Below are 20722 nucleotides of genomic sequence, written 5' to 3'. Positions count from 1 at the left end.
AGTAAATGTTTGGTAACTGCTGCAGGCTGTTACCATGAGCCCACTCTTCCTCTCTACGCCCTCAGTCCCCGGGCTTGGACAACAAGCAAGCACACATGGGTCCTATTGTGCAGAGAAGAAGAACTCAAACTGCAGCTGTACAGGATATGAGGCAGACATGTAATCTAATAACTTTTATACAAAATGGTTCAATGTGAATTTAACTCACATGGGAAATGAGAACAAAAGTACAACAAATACCTGTGACTATTGTAACATATGGAGGAGGGAAAAGAAGCAGAGGAGAGATGGTGCGGTCATGTGTCATCAGGTATCACTCTAAAGGTGGGATAACTAAAATGAGTTCCTCTCAGTAACAGATGAACAGAGTCAGACGCTGTCTCAAATTTACTATGTAGTTGTTGTGGATTTGCTAATTGAATCGGATAGAGTTAGAAATCTACTTTTTAAGTGGATTCTGGAAACCACCTGGTCACAAAGCGTCCACTTTGTTTTAAATCCCTTCCCAGATTACACATTAATGAAAGATACATTAAACCAATTATCCTGAACGATTGTTGCAGATTAAAGGCTTGGGGTGGGTAATGATTTTCCTCCATCGCTTGAGGATTTTTTGTAATAGGCAGACTACTCCAGACTGATGTTCTGCTTACCTTTGCCGCTTTCTGCCTGTTTGTCATTGACTTGTGCGAGGGGGGAGGACTTTGTCTCTTTCTGTGAAGACGGGAGATCATTTCAGTCATTTTTATCAGAATAGTTGAGCTTCTGCTTGTTCTTTTTGTTAAAACTGAACTACAAACGTACCTTGTCGCCTCCATCTGTCTTGCGTGTCCTTTTCATGATCTCCTCTAGACGCTGAGAAAAGAAGAAAGAAATTGGGGAAGATGTGTTTATAAAAAACGGGAAATAAAGGTTTCAGCTTCCATAACAACAATCAAATGTTGAAGTTCCAGCATCCACAACAAAATAGCTTTGTTTAACTTTATTTTAAAAAACTGGGTGCGTTTAGTGGGCTAGACGAGCCCACACACCTTGTCAGACTGCTTTGCTGGAAACTGAGGTTTCACATTTCGCTCGTTGCTTCTCTTCAAGAATGCAATAGGTTTCTTTGTCTCTTGCATCAAAGGCCATTACACTAAAGGTGAATGCACCGAGTCAAACTGAGGCGCCGATGTCATCAGGTGGAGGGCTGTGTCAATAAAGCTGAAGCAGCACTTGTGTACTCAGCTGGAACAACAGAGTAGGACGGTTGAACGGTAGGATGGGGGATAGGACAGGGTTGTACTAAAATACAAACCACTCTGTGTGGATAATTTGTATGCACAGAAGGCAGAGGGTTGAGACAAGGTGCGACCTTCATCTAAGGACACAGCTAGCCTGAGACAGCTAGACCATAACCGCAGCTGTCACTCATAAAAGTGAAGCATTTTTAAGTTCCAAGATTATTCATGGCCAGCTCACACACTCATGGCCTTGGCATCTAGATTGGCTGCAAAACATCTGGACTAAAGATTCTTGTTGTCTAATAAGTTGCTTTGTTGCCCCTCGGGATACTTTTAACCGCTTGTGCTTGTTGATTACAAACTTCTTTGTTAAGCTGATAACAGGAAGTGGGCCAATCAGGTTTGGGAGAATAAGGTTACAGTATATTGTGCAGTCTGACTAAGCAGTGAGTTTTTTAAAGAACATGCTGTTCTTGCGGGCTAATTTCAGGACAGAGCCAGGCTCCGGCTCCCTGAGCCAGGCCTGGCACGCCTAGATAAGAGCCTTTCACACGTGGAGAGAAGTTGAGCGTAGGGAGAGAAAGAAAGCTAGCACAGAGGCGTGAGCTCACTGTTGATAGGGGTGGCATACATGAGTGGTTGGCTATGGTCACAAAACGTGTGTGAGCAACACACACATACATATCAGCACACATATCAGCACACATGCAAAGATCCACACAAATCCACACATAGATGACTGGCATAGAAAGCTCTCCATTATTAGTGTTTATATATAGCTTCACACTCACACACACTCTAAGCCCTATTAAATCATGGCATGCAGACAGCCGATCCAGGATAAGCCAAAAACATCATTCATCTTGATTTCAGGGACACAGTTTTCAAGCCTGCGTTTGTCATGTCACAAGGCAAACCACAGAGTATACCACAGAATATAATACCCCTCACTGAGGCAGGAGAGCTTACTGTACTCTGGGTACAGAGTAAATTTTGTGTTACTCGGATATGTGTGCAGTTCAAAGGAGTGCTGGGACTTCAGTTACTTTCAAATCAAACAAGGGTATGATAAGGATATTTTCTTCCCCTAAAAAAACTACAATAAAAATACTTGACTGACAGGGAACGTTATACTTAAAAAAAAGTACATTTCCAATTTAATGTGTGACTTTAAAACCAGGATGGAAGGACAGATGTATCGCCCTACCCTTTTCCTCTCCAGCCTCTCCTGCTCCTCCTTCTGGAAGTGTTTCTCCCTCTCCAGACGCTGCTTCTCCGCCTCCTCCCGGGCTTTAGCCTCAGCCTCTTCTTTCTGCAACACACACAGGCGAGAATGCAACCACAATTTTAATGCTGGCAGGAGGGGAAAAAAAAAAAAAAAAGAAAAGAACTTCTGCCAAAACAGCATGCCTTTCACGTAACAAGGGTGTGGTTGCTGCCTGCAATTATTGTTTACAACCACAAAAGGGATATTTTCCTGCATCTTTGAGCCAAAAAGATCTATTTTCTACATTTATAGCCTCGTGAGGACCAGTCACAGTGAAATACAATACTTTGCATAATTATATTTGATCATGTTTAACCACAAATGACACTTCTGTGAAAGACCACAAGGGGGTGGCAAAGCGTAAGGACTAGATAACAGACCATTTAGACCATAGAGATAAGATAAGTGCCAGGGCTGATCAGGATAAACAGTCTGTCTGCTTCTCCATGGCAACATCCACAAACACAGGAAGAGTCAATTGCACTCGTGCAGGTTATTTGACAAACTCAAATGTAAAAATGGCACATTCATTGTATCTACTGGTTCATCGGTTTGGACTAATATTTGCCTTTGAGGATAATGACATCCTACTGATGTATAAAAAAGAACAATATACCGGATCACGTTTTAGGAAGAGCCTGTTATCAGATGAGGTCAGTGTGAGGTGAAAAGCTGGGACATCAAACCATGGACACCACAAACAGGATGTTTACTGAAGACAGGGGAGTGTGTAGGTTTGGGGTGTGAAGGGCAACGTGCCAGGGAACAATGTGAGGATGCAGTGAGTTTGCATGTGTGTCATGACCTTTACTTGAAAAGCAATAATAACTGTCATACTATAATGGGCTTCAACCACTTCAGCATACCTGTTTCTGCAGGCGTAAATTCTCCTCTTGCTCGGCTTTGGCTCTCTCCACGGCCTCCTTCTCCTCCTGCAGCCGTTGGGCTTCGTCTCTCCTCCGCTGCTCCTCTGCCATGGCACGGGCCTCTTCCTCCCTGCGTTGCCTTTCCTCTGCCTCCCTCGCTATTCGCTCCTCTCTCAGGATCCTAGAGACGTCGGGCATAAGGCCGAGGATAAGCATTTTCCACAAACTCACGTGCCAAAGACTTTGAATGCAGTAAACTATTTAATATGTAAATGATTCCATTGACAGGACATTTCCTCTTTAGTTTACGACATAGCTGCTTGGTTGACTTTGAAGCGCAGGAAACCAAACTATTTAGGGAAATGGAAACAATTGGAAGTATGAGTGCCAACAAAAGATCACATCAATACCCTTTCTGTAAATAGGAACTTGCTGTGGTTAGAGTCAGTCAACGGGCTATCAAATTCCTAATGCTCACACACATCACAGCCAGTGCTGAGTGAGGTCTCATTCAGACATGCATGTGCTGTGACAATGCATGGATTAGTTTTACTAATGCCTTTTATTTTATAGAAAAAATAAAAGTTTGTTGTGCAGCATAAAATCTCCAGCAGTGTACACACCACCAACCATCTCACAATGGCATTACATAAATAATCACTCATGAAAAAACTGCATACAATAATCCAGTATCAGTTCAAATGTCAAATACTGTCTTTGAGGGGAACTGCATGTTCACATAGTCCCCAGTATGAACTGCAGTCTGCTCAACTCTGCAATGGAGGCCAGAAAAAAGGAAATATAGGAGCACAGCTTGGGCAGTCACTCAGCTGTGAGACTGTGATGTTGAAAATTTCTATCATCGCTTGTAAAGTCAAATAACTCCACAGATCATTCACTGTGCCGGGTCAACTCTAGCCTGCTCTGGCCCGCCCTGTGTTTTGAGGCATATTAAAAATCTCTGACCTCTCCTTCTCTTCCTGCTCGCGCCGTTCCTGCTCCTCCCTCTCCCTCTGCTCTCGGGCTTGACGGCGTCTCTCCGCCAGGATGCGAGCGGCCTCCTCTGGGTCGTTGGTGCCCGCCATTGGCTTGGCTGACGGAGAGGGCGTTGGTGATGCTGCGGGGACAGAAGGAGTTGAGTGGATTTGCTCAGGTGAGGAGCAAGAGGTTGTGGTTGTAACTGGTGTGCTCGATGCATGGGGTGAGGCGGCGGCAGAGGATACTACGATGGCAGGAACCACAGGGGAACCTAAAACATGACAAAGCAACAACGTGCATTAGCCAACCTTCAATGTTAATGTTTCTTGACTTTTTAAAGTGGTGCTTTCTCAAGGGGACGCCTATCGATGATTACAAATAACACATTCAGTCTTTTCCCTTCACATGCACTGAGACATTCTGTCCCCTGCAACTGGAATTTGTAAACAAGTATAGCTTCAGCTTAAGAACTTGGTAATTACATAATTTAGGCTGATTAGAGCAGACTCTTAGCTCCATGGTCTGTGTCTTCGCACACACAGCGCTCTGTGTGGCTCACTCAGTACACTCCCTTTGTTTTCATGCCTAATTAAGCCTGATGGTAATCTTTACCTACTGCTCCTTTTAAAGAAATACAGATTTTCCAGAGGCTCAAAAAGATTTTCCAATAGATCCAGTCTTCTGGTCAGTGACAGAAAAAGTCAGACAGTGGAGAACTTTTTGGGTATATAATGATAAAAATACAGCATGACTCAGCCACAGAGGGAAAATCCAGATGTTCTGTATCTTATGATTGTGCAAATTGGACTGTTGGTCAAAGTGGCAACAAAATACAGATCATTTTAACACAAGGTCCATTTAGTAGCTTCTTTGGGCTGTTAACTGCTTCTCCATAGTCTTTAATCAATATATGGATATGGATCAGTGGCTATCTTGTGGCTTAAATATTAAACTTCAGTCAACTTATAACAGTTGGTCGACTAATATTCACATGGCGACAACTGAGCCATTTCCATGACAACTAAGGAAACTTTAAGCTGAGATCTGAAAAAATAGTAAATGAACCTTGAGTTAAATGTAAAATATGTAATGTTCTGCTGCTAGGGGTCTCTCATTCAAAACAATAACAAAAGATGAAGTTTGGTGACGTGAAGTAACGTGGGATTCTTCATCTGGTTAAAATATATAGTTAAAAAGTGTATCATAAAAATGCAGCTTAAAATGGAATAAAAGTCTGGCAGACAAACACAACGTTGATACATGCGCATAGGGGATATGATGGGAATATGATGCGCATGACAGGCAACCAAAGAAAACAGACCTTTATCTTGATTGAAATCACAGATTTTTCTAGGTTTGAAAACTGCTGGAAACATTTGGGATAATGTAAGTACAGAACTCAATAAATATAATATACATGTACAATATATAACATACTTCCAGTCGGTTTTAAGACATTTCAATGCAGAAAGGTTACATACTTTACCGTTAAGAATATCTTGTCAAACTCTTCCCAAAGTCAAAAATGAACCATTACGCTCATTTTTTAAGTTTTAAGTATAAGTAATCACTGTTGCATGACTTCCGGGAGGAAAGGAATTCATTTAATTTAACCTTAACTTCTTCACCTTACTGGAAATATGAACAGGAAGTCTTGACTGATGGTTGAGCATTGACCACCATCACCACTTTCTTTTGAACTCACTCTTTCGCTCCTCAGGGGTGGCGGGCCTGCGAGGCTCCTTCACTCTGTTGAGGGGGACAGGGGAGGATGTTCGGTGTTCTATCCTGGCAGGGGTCCGGGCTCTTTTGGGCCGGCCCTTAGGAGTCGACGGGCTTCCACGTGTTGATGGAGGTTTGGGGGAGGCAGCAGGGCTGGGGGAGGCAGTTCTGCCCTTGGGTGTGGCTGGGGATGACGGCCGTTGTCTTGACAAAGGACTGGGACTGGAAGAAAAGAGAATAGAGGGGGAAAATGTAAGGCTGATGGGAAATGATGTCAATAATGATTCTCTCATGGAGTTTGACACATTATTCTTTTAGACGTGGGCTGAAATGTTTGTTTGAAATAATGTCCTGAAGAAACCTGGCTTCAGCAAACAGATTCACACCAGACAAAGCACTCAAACATTGCATCATCCTTAAAGTGCATTATCGGTCAGCATCCCGGCAACAAGCAGACAATGCAACACTTGGAGGGGAAACGTCCATTATGCTGAGGAAGAAGTTTTTTAGGCCACTGGTACTGCCAGCTCTGTCAAGCTCTTTGTTGAGTCAAAAGAGTATTTTTTTTCTTCTTTTTTCTGTCATGGATGTCATTTATTTCTGTGGCCTGGGGATAAGAGAGACCTTTCATGCAATGCCTAGGCTCAAACAGTGCATGAAATACGCAGTCTGTGTGATGCAGACGTAAACATGGTCGCTGAGGCTAACACAGTTGCTGACCAGAAAAAGGCTGTGGGTCAATGGGATATGAGGTTAAATCTTGTTTACAATACTGTTTCAGTGAGCAAATAGTGGCTGCAACTAACAAATATTTTCATTGTTTAATCTGTGGATTATTTTCACAACTGATCGTTATGTACTGTACATAAAATGTCAGAAATAGGAAGAAATACGTTTTGAAATTTCCCAGAATTCAAAGTCACATCTACAGATTTTGTACAACAAACAGAACAAAATCTACAATTTACATTGTAATAAAAAGAGAGAGCATCTCAGAAAATCTTTACATTTGAGAAACTGAGACCTGAGAACGTTTGGAAATTTACTTGCAATATTGCTGAAATTATAAATAGACTATCAAGAATATTTCTTGCATTGCTTGCATTACTTTTCAAGTTATGACTAACTGATTGACTGACTGTTTCAGCTGTAATGTGATTACATCTACAGCAGCGCTAAAGGGGTAAGCTAATTTTTTGATTGATAGAAAATTGATCAATGAGGAGCTTCCATTGTAAAATTAATACCTTTTTGTGGTAAATATAAACAAAGAAAGAAAATAGCATAATTTTCTTAATCATTCAATTAGGAATAGGATCAAATTAAATAAACAAACTGAATTGAATATATTTGTAAATAGTAAAAAGTAAAAACTGTATGTTTTACCTTGGATCGGGTCTGTGTCTCATGCTGGGTAGAGACTGTCTCTTCTTGAGTACCTTCTCCTTAGTGAGGGCAATTTTCTCCTTCTCATTCTCCCGCTCTTTGTCTTTCTTTTCTTTCTTGTTTTTATCCATCTGTATTACAAAACAGATTAAAAAAGGGTAAACACAAATTCAATCACTCCCTGGAAATTAAAATTATAATAAAAACAGAAAGTAAGACAAGAAACAAGTACATGAAAAGAACAGAAAACAGCTGGTCAGGGATCATGTTTTGTTATATAGGAAATAGTTTCTCAAGAACAATCCAGCAATTTCACCATTAAATTTTCATATAGTTTCAGGTGAATATTAAAACCCACTTGTAGAAACAGAATCAGCTGTTATAGATTTCATGACTTGTTAGCTACGCTCCTACTCTGGAAAAGGACTTCCTTAATGAGTCTCTTGATACAGGTCAGGTTCCCTCTGTAACCCTGCCGTAACTTTCTGAAGACTGTGACTACACTTGACTGTGAGTGGAGAATATGTTAGATGCATTTAACAACAAGGCAAGAGCTAATAAGGCAGACATACGGGTGTGGAGCTGCGTCTGTGTTGGCGCTGGGTGATGTCCGGTGTGCTGGACGTCACCCTCCAACGGTCGGAGCAGCGGTGGTGGGGCTGGTGGGCGCACAAGGTGAGGGGACTGGCCGAGGCCGAACGGGGGCAGAGAGGAGAGTCTGGAGAGGAAGATGACGTAAAATTAAACCATATGTTAATGTATTTATAGTGAGTCAGATATTAAATTAATACTTTTTTTTTTTTTTTTTTTTTTTTTTTTTACAACTTACGACCATCTTTGCCGTTGCTGAGGACACTGGCGGCACTGCGGCTTCTGGCAAGGAAAGACAGTGTCGGCGTCATCAGCCGGTCAACTATACTGCTCTCCCACGCACTCAGTGCAAGGCTACGGGCTGCAAGTAGGAAAAGAAACATTAATTAATGTATTTTTTTCGATTAAATTGAAAGATGGATCTAACGGATGTCCTCAGTTGAACCAGAGCTCTGTTGTTAGTATATCAGCCCCAAACTTGTCAAACCTGAAGTATTAGTAGAACTTAGACACCTTTGGAATCTCTCCCTCATTAACAAAATATAGTAGTGAAGGATTTTTTTTTACCAGAAGGAAATAAAAAGAGACAGTTTCTTAGGTTACGGCTTACATGTAGCATATGTCTTCAAGCCATAAAGACCCGCTTAAATACACACAATCCCAATAAGACACCTCAGTGCCACCCACAGAGATCATGAGAGGAGGGGAGGTGGAAAATGAGCCCAATAAATGTGTCTACTATAACACTGGGCTGTATGGGTACCACCCAGGAGAGAGAGAGAGAGAGAGAGAGAGAGAGAGAGAGTTATTTGAAATGCTTGTCTAGACAGTGAGTCAGTTATTTATAACCACAGCCCTGAGCACACAAGCGGAGAGCACGACGAGTGGAGACTCATCAGGATTTAGAGAGAGAAACTTTCTTCTTTGGCTGTAAGGTGTTAACACGAGAAAGATGTTACGCTGAATCTTCATATGGTTGTGTAGTGGAGTGTGTGTGGGGGGGAAGAGAGGAGTGTGACAAGAAGGATAAAGTAGTTACCCATCTATTTTTTTGGGTAGCAAAGAGGAACAGTACCTGCTCCCGGGAGTTTTCAGAATATATTATCTCCTGAAAAATGCTGACTCACTGACTCACTCACTAACTTTACTTTTTTTTTTTTTTTCAAGCTCAAAAGTTTCTTTGCAGAAGTACACGGTGGCCTGGTTAACTTAAGACCTATAAAAAGGAGAGAGAGCTGTCTGAATCTTAAGAATAAAGAAAGATTGATTCAAAGACACAAAGTTGATTCAAAAAGAAAAATTGTCATAAATAATCACACCCATCAATCAATCAATAAAACATTTAGGACACCGAAAAGACATCCCATATCCAGCATGTTGTGATGAAAATGAGCACAAAAGGATCCATTTCACTGTGCAAACCCACCAGGAATGAAACGACCATTACCACACAATGAACCAACCAAAGGATAGTAAAAGACGGCAGAACAAAATATGAATACTGTACATAACCCATATTAAAATATGAGCATGCAGAGCATGTCAAACAAAGCCCCGAACCAAATTCTGGAGAAAACAAAAACAGAACTCATAGTGGTTTTGGAAGATGGAAATGGGTCTCCTGAGCTTGATGGTTGACATCAAGCACAGGAGAGGGACTAAAATCAGAAAGGGGAAGAGGTAACTAAGGAAAAAAAAAAAAGAGGACAATGATGGACGGGTTCGGAGATGTTGGCAGTGGCAGAGTGATGGACACATTTAACGAGAGGGGGGAGGGCATTCCAGATGTTGCCTTACTTCTGCTGGGGGAGTTCCAGAGCGTGGCGGAGGACTTGGAGAGTCGCTTGTTTATAACAGAGTCCACGTGTTTGGGCAGGTTGACCGTTGACACAGAGCATCTGCCTAAGAAGCCAAAAGAGCGCCACACAGATGTTCACACAGGTCACATGGTTGAGAGGAAGAGGAGGAACTTCGGTGGCGTCATGCGTTACGCTCAAATGATGCCCCCACAAACATACACCCACTCACTGCAAAGGCAACTACACTTACGTATTTGAAATGTGAGCAATGTTCATTAAAGCAAATTCCCATGTGCTGACCGTGTGTATAACAACATCACCTGCTTTACAGTCCATACACGCACACAGTACGACATCTGTTCACTTCAACTAGCCTTTAGGTGCGCAGGCAGGCACAGAACATGTGTTTCAAAAATGGTATTTCATGTTGTTATAATTCTTAAAGGGTCAGTGCACCCAAATAACAAGATTTATGTTTCCTCTTTAACCTCTAACCCATTTAGCATTGCAGATAGTTTTGGTTTTATTTGTCCCGGTTTTTGAAATATATAATAAATAATAAACTTTTAAAAACATGTTACACAGTCATTCACAAGACAATAAAAACATGAGCTGTGTCTCTGAGATTTCTTCCATGATATCGATAGAATAGGAATGAAAAGAAAATGTGTTCTTGCTTTTGCTTAAAAAATGGACAAATGAACTTTAAAATATTCATTACCGACATCTCTTTCCAGAAATTCTGTCCCTATTATTCTTGATAATCCACACAGTGCAGTGTCAACCATTTCCATTGACACTGTTTCTTAGGTAGAGAAGTAGTAGTAGAAACTGGAACTGCTTGAGCTGAATGGATTATTCAGAGCAACTGGGGCGTGTTATTGGGGAAAACAAGTTGCTAATGAATATTTTACATGTCATCTTTCAATGCGAGTGAGAAAATAAGGTTGCTTCTTTTGTGATATGGGTGAAATTATCCTTTTAAGGTTCATGCTCACTTCACAACAATTCCAATTCCAAAAAAGCAAGTAGATATTCCGAGGAAGAACCTTCACAAGACACCACACAATCCCAGTGAAACACAACTCAGAATAACCATAACAACCAAACAAGTGATGGAAAGCAACTGCTGGGAAACATGTACTCGTTTCAAGGCTTGATGACGTGAACTGGCGCTTCAGAAAAGAGCAAAATCTCAAATCCATGAAACCATCCATCTGCAATACTTGCATCAATTCCCAATTCTCTATCCCCTTAACACACTGCAATCAAATGAACACACTCTTTCCCCAAATGTCGTCAGACATGATTCAGAGAACATTACAGCAACAGAGGTACTGAAGCAGGCAGAGCGTGAATGTCCTCATTTAAACACAAAAGACTAGGAGACATGAGACAGCATGCTCTTTTGACAGAGGCCAACGTGGGTACTTTGTAGCAGTTCCTAAATAGCATCTTGAACTCTCAGCCATTCCACTGCAGCCTGTTTACGCTTGTATGCTTTCATCATCTGACAGACGGCAGGCTGAAGAGGGAGGGAGGAAGGAGGAGGAAGGAAGGGAGAGATTGATTTCAGTGTCAATAATTCCCCGGGCATATGGCAGAGGCGATTACATGACGTAAAATGCAACTAGAGACTCTTCAGATTTAGAGCTTCAAGTCGGGAGGATGGAACAAAGGGACAGAAGCATCTATCAAGCTGTTAACACATCATTCCTGCATTACCTGGTCTCTGCAGCTACTGTTGCACTATGAGGACATTTATCAACTCAAATTAAACATAATCAGACAGCATATTCCATTTTAGCTGCTAGTCGATAGAAGCCTGCTTAATACAGCCGGTTCAGTGAAGCAGCTGAATACATTTTCACCTTGTGTGCGATCAATACAGTCTGATCATGATAAGGGGCTAATGACCATGAACTAATGTTTAAGAGGCAAACAGTCGACAAGGACAGGGCGGAAGTAGCTTATACATCAGAGGAACTGGTATATTAAGGTGGAGGAGTGTGATTGATGCAGCAAAGGCACACCAGATTAAAATATAACAAAAGTGCTCAGTGCTGTCCAAATCTGTCTGGGCAGCATTCCTGACTGTGCTCCTGGCAGCATTATACGCCAACCCCAGCACTGAGCATTGAGCATGAAATACTGAAGACCAAACTAAGCTATCCATTTCACTGTTTGGATTAAGAAGCAGGCAACAAAATTCATTTCTTTATAATTCACCTGAATGGTGATAGCGCAGTAATTTCAGGCTGCACTGCTTCAGATCTACCTCGATGGTTCAGTTGTAAAAGAAACGATCAGAAATAACAAAAATTAAAAACTTGCTGGTTTCAGCTTCTTAAATTTGAGGATCCTCTACTTGTCGTATTATAGGATGGTAAATTAAAGACATTTGGGAGTTGGACAAAATGAGCAAAGTGAAAACATCATGTTGGGATTTGAGAAATCCGGGAACATTCTTACTGACATTTTACAGACTAAATGATTAATCGAAAAAACAATATCATTAATAAAGAATGAAAATCATTATCAAAAATTCATTATTTGCAAATCTGTGACAGCACAGCTGACAGACAAGCCTAGGAGGAAAAAAAGAAACTTCTGCAAAGACATGAGCCAGCTGCAGCAGGTCAGTCACTGAAAGAGAAATTAGCGATGTCAGGTATGCTATTGATATAACTGCTTCATATTGGCTACATGAAGCAGTTATTTTCCCTTGTCTAGTGCGACTTTATGAGGATGTGTGTCCAGGCTGGACAGTACACTCACTTTCTTTCTGGCTGGAGTTCTGACTTAGCGCACCGGCCCATGACCATCTTTGCTGGCGGATTTCTGCCCACGTCTTCTTGGTTGACCTGTGGATGGCAGCTTCATAGCGCTCCTGGAAAGGACACAAGAACACACACACTGTCAAATGCATCAAACCCAACACGCAGGACAGTGTGACACAGTAAAAAGCCTGGATTCAAGCACCCCGCATTGCCAAGGTGTCCTTGAGCAGAAACATAAATACCTTCATCTGCAACTGACCCTGTTGAGCTACCATTCCAATGAAGGAAGGTATTAACATTTCTCCTCCGGGTATCTAGCAGTAAGGGTAACTAACCCATCCCCCCCTACCACCTACAAATTAATACAGCATCATCTATTGAATAGATAATTTTCGACAGAGGCCATTGTCTCGTCCAAACATACTTTGTTCTTCTCCAGTTTCTGCTTCTGTCTCTCCTCCAGAGCGGCTCGCCGTTTTTCCGCCTTGATCCGCTGCTGCTCGAGCTTCTTGCGGCGCTCCTCCAGCTGCTGCTCCCTCAGCTGCTTTGCCTTCTCCTCTTTCTCCAGCCACTGGGTCTTTTTGGCAGCTAAAATGGGAGAGAAGACATGGTCAGGAGAGTAAGCTTTTACCAAATAAGCACAGGACAGAGGAGCTCTCTATTTCGTCCCTGTCTTTTCCAAATAGCTATAGTGCACATCGTCTTTCAAAAGATGCATTCTTTGAAAATTCTGTGTCGGTTTTGTCTTGAACGAGTGGTGTGATATCCGTTGAGAACCACTATTTAACACAAAATTACTGTTTGTTTGGTTTTCAAGCTTGAAGAAAATATGCAGAGTAAGGCCTCTCTGAAGTTTACTTCACATCTACAGCTGTCTTTCAAAAATTATTATGTTGCCTTTCACCTCAATCCCCTTTTGTGTTTGCAATTCAATTCAATTACTTGACTTTTCCACAAAGTAGCGCATGACGTGAAGTTAGACAGATACAGCACTTCTGAAGTGACACTTTTACACCACACTAATCGCATCAAGCCTGCACGTCAGCTTCAATAAACCACACACTTTGATATGGAAATCGTTTCCTTGTCCCTGAGCCATTCAAAGAGGGCGTAAAGACGCCTTTTGCAGCTGCCTTACTTTGTGTACACAACTCGTCCTATTTCTTTAAACTACAAAGTAAAACCTCCATGAAGAATCAGCCTCTGCAACGAGGAGAGGCTCAGTTCTCTAAAGCACTTGATGCAACAAAAGCAACTGGTTGTGGATTTCAGATTATGGTGACGGATCATTGCAGAGATGCTGGAGGCTAGCAGGGTTAAAATTTATTGCCAGACACACAGTTGGGCTTTTATCTGAGAGAGGGAAACAAAAAGCTGAGTTATACCAAGGCACTGCTTGCCAGCACCTTGCAGCCAAGGAAATATCTGCTGCAGTGCGTATCTCAGCTCATCGCAGCTTGATGGCCTCGACTTGAGAGAAGGCTTTTTTTTTTTTTTACTTCCAGTGGAAACAGCTTCATAATTCATCCGTTGTGCTTTTGATGAGGGAAGAGAGAACTGTCTCAACTGCCCACAAATGCAATGTTTAAGGCTTGCTAAAATAGATTACAGTTTTCCACATCCATAGTATTTCCTCCCTCCTCACAAGGGAAAGTCACACATATTTTGCGACAAAACTGCACCCACACTCTCCAAGCAAATCAAGTGTGTGGCAGTGTGACGCTCAGATTGAATATTTGAATTGGACTCATTCAACAGTGTTTTGTAATGGTTTTCCAGACTACACAGGTGCTGGCTGCAGGAGGGAAAATGAGCTGGAAATTGGCTGGGGGGGCTTCATGCTTACACTACGCTAAGAAGAGTTAGTCTGACGGCGTTCAGCTCACGATTTAACACAATTTTCAATTTTGAGTGCCACTCATCATCAGTCATTTATGAATCTATTTCAGGGCTTGAAATGATGAACATATGTACAATTCTGAATTTATTTAAGCTGACATGGCTTTAAAAACACATTCCTCAACTCCCTGCTGATGGTTATTGGTGCTGACATGTACCAATGAGACCTACTATAGTAAGATCATTAAATAATCATAAACAGAGCGCTGCTGTAAACCCTGGTGCATGAAGTATTCATACTACCCCTCCAAAGACAGACAAGGCAGGAGAATAGCTCCTGTGCTGTTGCAGGCAATTCTCTGGTGCAATTCTCTCAAAGCTTCACTCAAAAATAACAAGGACCCAATAACACACAAACAATAATATGTAGGGATTGGTGACTCTTTACTTTCTATTAAAATAGAAATACCACAGACGATGGTTGATGAGATAAGTCTTCCTGATCGAGATCTCTTTTAAGCTGATATTGTAAACACACGCTTTGGCAGGATCTCATCTTTTATCCAAGTCTGAATGAGAGTATTAGATCAGAGCCGTACCATCTGGCGTGCCCCGGTGATCGCCCAATTAGACTGATCCACGCTATGAAGTGTGTCAAACTCATCTTACTGCTGTTTAACACACAGCTGGATTAGACAACATGGCATTACTGGAAGTATGATAACAGCTAGTTTAAAAGAAACCTGCATTATGTGAGGATAGGATTGTGAATTTATTCTGCATTTGCCAAATTAAGTTAAGCTCTAATAAAATTGAGACCATTTAGAGTATGTTTCATCCATTTTTCCTGAACTCCCAAGGTACTAAAAAGCAAATGTGATGAAATATGATTTTTAAGAATTTTTATCTACCATGTTGATAAAGCCTTGTGAGACAACAGCAGCAAAACAAATTTAGCCGTGTAAGCTGCAATAAGAATTGTCGTTCAACTCTGTATCTAAACAAGTGAACACTAATTTAAATATTTTGCTATTCCAGACAGTTTTGAACTGCAAGATTTTTTTTTTCTTTTTGGCAATATAAGGTTGTTTAGATGTATATTCACAGCCAAGATAAATCTGGCTGTAAGCATCTCTAAACCCAATTTCTCCAGTCAGATGGTAATCATAGTAATTTTGTGGCATGTGGTTCAAACGTGTTATCTTTAAATACGAAATCGCAGGAGTTCTGTAGCATTTGCAGCTGGAACACGTGGATGAAAGAAGATTAAAGTCAGGCCACGCAACATCTTTTTCTGCGTGAACAGATGGTCAGCCACAGTCTGTCCTATTGTTTAACAACCAATAACATTTATTTACACATAAATGATTGGTTACATGATCGGTCTATGGCTATATGAAACTTTTGAGAAGTGAGAGAAAAGCTTACAATTAGTTGAAATTTGTAAGATAAAGAAAAACTAAAAACAACCACGATTTTAAAACAAGGAACACCATGAGGATTAAATGAATGAAACACTAGGGCTGGGCAATATGACCAAAACTCTTGTATATATAAAACTGTCAATAAAGTTTAAATATATTGCTTTTTGCCTCCAGTCAGATCTCCTACAAGTCTGCTATATATCTTTCTAAAGCTGGTATTCTGAATTTGCTCAGTTAGTGAAGCATTAGCATAAGTGCTCACTACCGCTTTGCTTTATCAGAGGATGTACTATGAATAAGAAATAATGTCAAAGCATGTGACTACGTGTTATCTTTATTTAAAGGGATGATTTTTCAAAGCCATATGGGAAGAACTTACCAACTTATACAACATTGAGTCTATATTTAATTTCATTATTGATATGTTCTTGGTGTGTTGCCCAGCCCTAGTTTAAACTACTGAACTTTATTAAGCTGAGACATCCACGTGAAACAGAGTGCTGAAAAACAGGCTTCACCACCACCACCACCACCACCATCACCACCACAGACACATCGGTGAGTGGCTTACCTTGTAGCTTGCTGAGCTCTTCTGCAGGAGGAAGGGGTGAGAGAGAAGACAGAGGCAACTGTCAATCATGCAAAGCAGTGCACCACCAGCGTGTAGCCGGGTGATAATGTGACAGCCATGTGTTCAATAAAAACTAAAGACTTGGGCCAAAGAGATGTAACAACTGACACAAAAAAATACAGCAGTGTCATTTGATGTGAGGCCCAAGTGAAAGGCACTTAGGACATTATGCACCAATTGATCAAACTGTCAGATTATGTGAGGATAAAATGCAGAAGAAGGTTCTGTGCTTTGATGACTCAACGCTGTTGCGTGGAACAAATTTCAAATAAAGTAAAGCCATATGAGATATTCATCACACTGCAAAAAGCTCACAGGTTTTTGTTTGTGTGTAAAAAGCGTACAAGTTTCTGTCAGTGTGAGGACTTCAAACTGTATTAACATACATTTCAGTGCAGAGGTGAGCAGAAGCAAAGTCAAACAATATAAAATAAGCAAATGTTTGAACACATTTCATGAGTATTTCAGCATGCATGCAAAAAAAAGGAATGCTCACTTGTCTGTAGTAAAATGGAGGCTTGGCTTTTGCTGAAGTCTGTGCAGAAGCCCAAATTAGTCTTCTCTCCTCTCCAAGAGTCTGTGCTACATGTGCATGCCATCTGCAGCCAATAGCCAACCCAGTAGCAACACAACCACAGACACAAAACAACCTCTTTCGCCCCAACACTAGGGGGCACTCTCTCCCTGTGTAAAGGACGTGCCCCCAACACCCCTTGTTTCCACTTACCCAGATATTTGGCCTTTTCCTCTCTCCGCTCCTTAGCAAGCTTCTGCCTCTCTTCTGACTTCATGATGTCTGAGATGAGAACAGAAGGGCAAGAAAGGAGAAAAATAGGGGCAGGATGTGTAAGTGAGAAGCTTCTTTTTACAAACTTATATCAAGTTTAATCCAGTCAGGCATTAGTCATAAAGCATTTATGTAAAAATGTCATATTTCTTTGTTTCCTAACAAATATTCAAAACAAACATTTGTAAATTTCATTTGATCTGCTAGATCAACACAGCCTCATTATAGTTTTGGGCTTGCAGAGTAAGATTCATGACAAAAATCCACATAAATGAAAGATATGTTTTACACACACACATTGCATTAAAAAAAGTACAGCTACTAACCCTGTATGGATGTAATATGATTGCAGTCATTGTTATATATGATGTCTCAGGTTAAACCCTTTGTAGAACATGAGCAGATAGATGAATGCCATAGAATCTTTCTTTTATTATTCAATTTGACTGTTAATAATTAAAATAAATAAATAAATGTAGGAATAAATAGCATTTCCTATGCTAGTTGTCCTAACACTAGTGCCACGCCAGAAAATTAAAGCTTTGCATACTGTACATGTTGCCTTTTTACAGCTGGGACTTTTCAGTGTAACATATTGCCAAATTGCTGACATTTTGCGAACGACTAATGTTACTCTATTTACTGGAAATTGATTCTTCTTCACTGCTCTAAAACATTATTTGCCAGTGTCTACACATTGCAACTTCCTGTCTCCTACTTTACAGCAGCAAAGAAGAAAAGATTTCAGGGAAAACTGACGTTTTATCCGGGTGTGAAACCATAAAGTTTATTAGTAAATTACTTAGGATCCGATTGGTATGGACTTTAGGTATTTGTTTTACTAGTATCAGTATCGGAATAACTCTTTAAGAAAAGACCTCAATTAAAGCTGGTTAGTCAAGTTGACTTAAACTGGAAACATTCCCTGCGGTGAGCTTCTGTTATGCAGAGAATATTTTTACAGAATTAAGTAAATTTCCATGGCATAACATATCCATAACGGAGAGAATGTCTTCTTAATATTCAATATATGTGAAACAGTAAATTATCGACAAAGCACTAAAGTTACCATTAAAACTTTTAGTTCAGAATCCTGTAAATTTTCTTTTATTTGTACAATACGTTCTGTGACATGGATATATTTTTCTGAATAGTACCTAAAACTGCCCTTTGATAAACATAACTATATGCATACATGTTTTCCTCACTACTCCCAAGTCTGTGTAGAAAAGGCTTTTAACTTTTAAATGTCACCGCAAGGAAATGCAGGCCTCAAAACAATGACAGGAAATGGCCAATGTCAACATTTCAACACAGATGCTCAACACATGGCTGAAAACTGGTGTGTACTAAATTTTCTTGATATAGAAAAACAAGAAAAACAAAGAACAAATGTTTGAAGAAAATTCAACAGGCAAGCTAATCTCCTCCAAATAAAAGCTGTAGCATGTGGCAGGCCCACTAAATCTCCTATGCCATCTGGATGTGTGCATGTTTGACTGTGATATGTTATGACTACAGGGGAGCACTTTCATACATTTCTCCTCTCTGTGACACCTCTGATGTTTGCTCACACATAACATTCCTTCCAAATACCCCGGAGGAACCACTCAGTGAAAGAAGGCAAGCGGAAGAGCAGCAGTGTTAACAAACACTGAACTGAGCCATTTCAAGAATTCAAAATACATCCTCTAATGGGAACTTGTGCCACTTCCTGAGAAAACTTCATAGAGAATATCCAAATGGAAATGACTGACAATGAACTCAAATACTACAATATTTGCAGTAATTGCTTATTTCATGATGCTGAATCATGCCGAGCATGATGCTGAATTTTTGGCTAGATTCCTGCAGTTTGTCATTTATTTTTCAGAAATCATGGGATGTTTCTCCTACATACTACATATTTTATTTCTAAAGCCCACAAAATTAAATTGTCTTGAACTGTGTAGTGATCAAAACAGCTAATGCATGAAATCATATTTCTGCATGTTTGTATATACACACATTTAAGTGTGTAATTCCAGAAATAACTTGTCCACCACTGCAAAACACTGACGCAGACTGCAGTCTTGATCTTTCTTGAGCCCTCATGCCTCATCATCCCCCTCAGTCTTCACAGACCAGATGTTCAGCATCAAACACAAAGGAACTCATCCTTCAGCAACATCTAATAGGGGGAGGCGTGAATCACAAACATGAAAATAATCTGTCATGCAGCCTCCCCTAAGAACAACCTCTGACCCACTTTGATATTTATAGGACAATGGAAAGCCCACGTGAATGTTTCTTGGTCAGTGTGACGTGCTGCTGTTTGCAACTCACCACCATGTTAATTATAATGTCGTGCACAAAGCTTTTGAGACAAAAACTGACATGCTCAGAAAATACTAGATGGGTCCGGTGTTTGGGCTCTGGACTGTGCACACGCGCACCCACACGCGCACACACACACACACACTGCTATCCTCTCAAAATCTCAGGCTTGTTCAACTCATAATTGGGGCACAATAGGTAAAGTACAGGGTGTAATGTATAGTCTGACTTGCAAGCCTCATTCAATGGTTGCACAAAAGAAACAAGATGTCTTTACAAAATGTGTTTTTCACTGTGCTCCACACCACCTGCATGAGGAGGTCCTCATGGACACATGTAAATCACTGCTTTCACAGGAAAATGTTTGATATGTGACTAAATACACTGACTGAACAGAAACTGCAGCTCCCAACCGAACTAAAAGCCTCACCATTTCATTTTACTAATTAAGGAGCCACAGAGTGCTTTTCATCCTCATCACACCCCTCTGGGTGCAAAACCTCACAAGTAATGAGCTTTACAGAACAAGCGGAAAAGGAACCTGAAGGACAAAAGGGAAGTGTGGGTCATTTTTGGAATCAGGAGACTTAGGACTAAACTACATATTCCTCTAAAACAGACAAATGAAGAATACAGCAAATGTCTTGATATTACTAATGTGGCAAATGTAAAGTAACAAGGTATCCAAACCCTAAACTGTACATTTATAGTTTTGGGACAAGGTTTATCCCCATCACCTCACGCTAAGGGAATAAAGACCACAGTGAATGGATTAATGGATAAAGAATAAAGAGGCTTATACTCCCAAAACCCTCAAACATGTTCCTTAGAGTCTGCATATGCTGTTAGCCGGTGGCTGCAAGGAGTTCAAGTGGTGGCCTTGTGGATACAGCTATGATGCAACTGCCAGGTCAAAATAAATGCCTTATTTGCATCACTTACTGAGAAGGGATTCTTATTCAGGTTCCCTCTGCCCACCATTCATTCGGGAACAAAGCTTATTTGTCCATATTTTACAGGGATATTCTCTGTCCTAATTTAAATCTGCCTGAAATCTTCAAACCCAAACCTGCACTGTTTTCACGTAGCACCTTCTCTTCCATGCTTGTGCCA

General features: G+C 40.8%; 1 protein-coding gene across 5 annotated transcripts in view; it reads right to left on the bottom strand.

The window, feature by feature from the left end:
* The window catches only part of map7d1a (MAP7 domain containing 1a), a 40401-nt gene that overhangs the window by 4249 nt on the left and 15430 nt on the right, over positions 1-20722 (bottom strand). Inside the window, exons 3-16 of one of the 5 annotated variants that reach the window (XM_023415248.2) lie at positions 17234-17302; positions 16447-16467; positions 13037-13200; positions 12611-12722; positions 9831-9935; positions 8272-8394; positions 8015-8160; positions 7443-7573; positions 6040-6278; positions 4323-4473; positions 3357-3537; positions 2431-2535; positions 805-855; positions 654-714 (exon numbers count right to left, since the gene is read on the bottom strand). In XM_023415248.2, the coding sequence (XP_023271016.1) occupies positions 654-714; positions 805-855; positions 2431-2535; positions 3357-3537; positions 4323-4473; positions 6040-6278; positions 7443-7573; positions 8015-8160; positions 8272-8394; positions 9831-9935; positions 12611-12722; positions 13037-13200; positions 16447-16467; positions 17234-17302 (1659 nt within the window). Of the gene's footprint in view, positions 1-653; positions 715-804; positions 856-2430; positions 2536-3356; positions 3538-4322; positions 4606-6039; positions 6279-7442; positions 7574-8014; positions 8161-8271; positions 8395-9830; positions 9936-12610; positions 12723-13036; positions 13201-16446; positions 16468-17233; positions 17303-20722 lie in introns of all 5 variants that reach the window. The other 4 variants (XM_023415244.2, XM_023415245.2, XM_023415246.2 and 1 more) reach the window with 4 other exon arrangements.

Source organism: Seriola lalandi, unplaced genomic scaffold (genome assembly GCF_002814215.2).
Source record: "Seriola lalandi dorsalis isolate HSWRI2012SDOR001 ecotype SW California unplaced genomic scaffold, Sedor1 jcf7180002054546, whole genome shotgun sequence".
NCBI lineage: Eukaryota > Metazoa > Chordata > Actinopteri > Carangiformes > Carangidae > Seriola > Seriola lalandi.
This window is presented reverse-complemented; position numbering and strand designations above follow the sequence as displayed.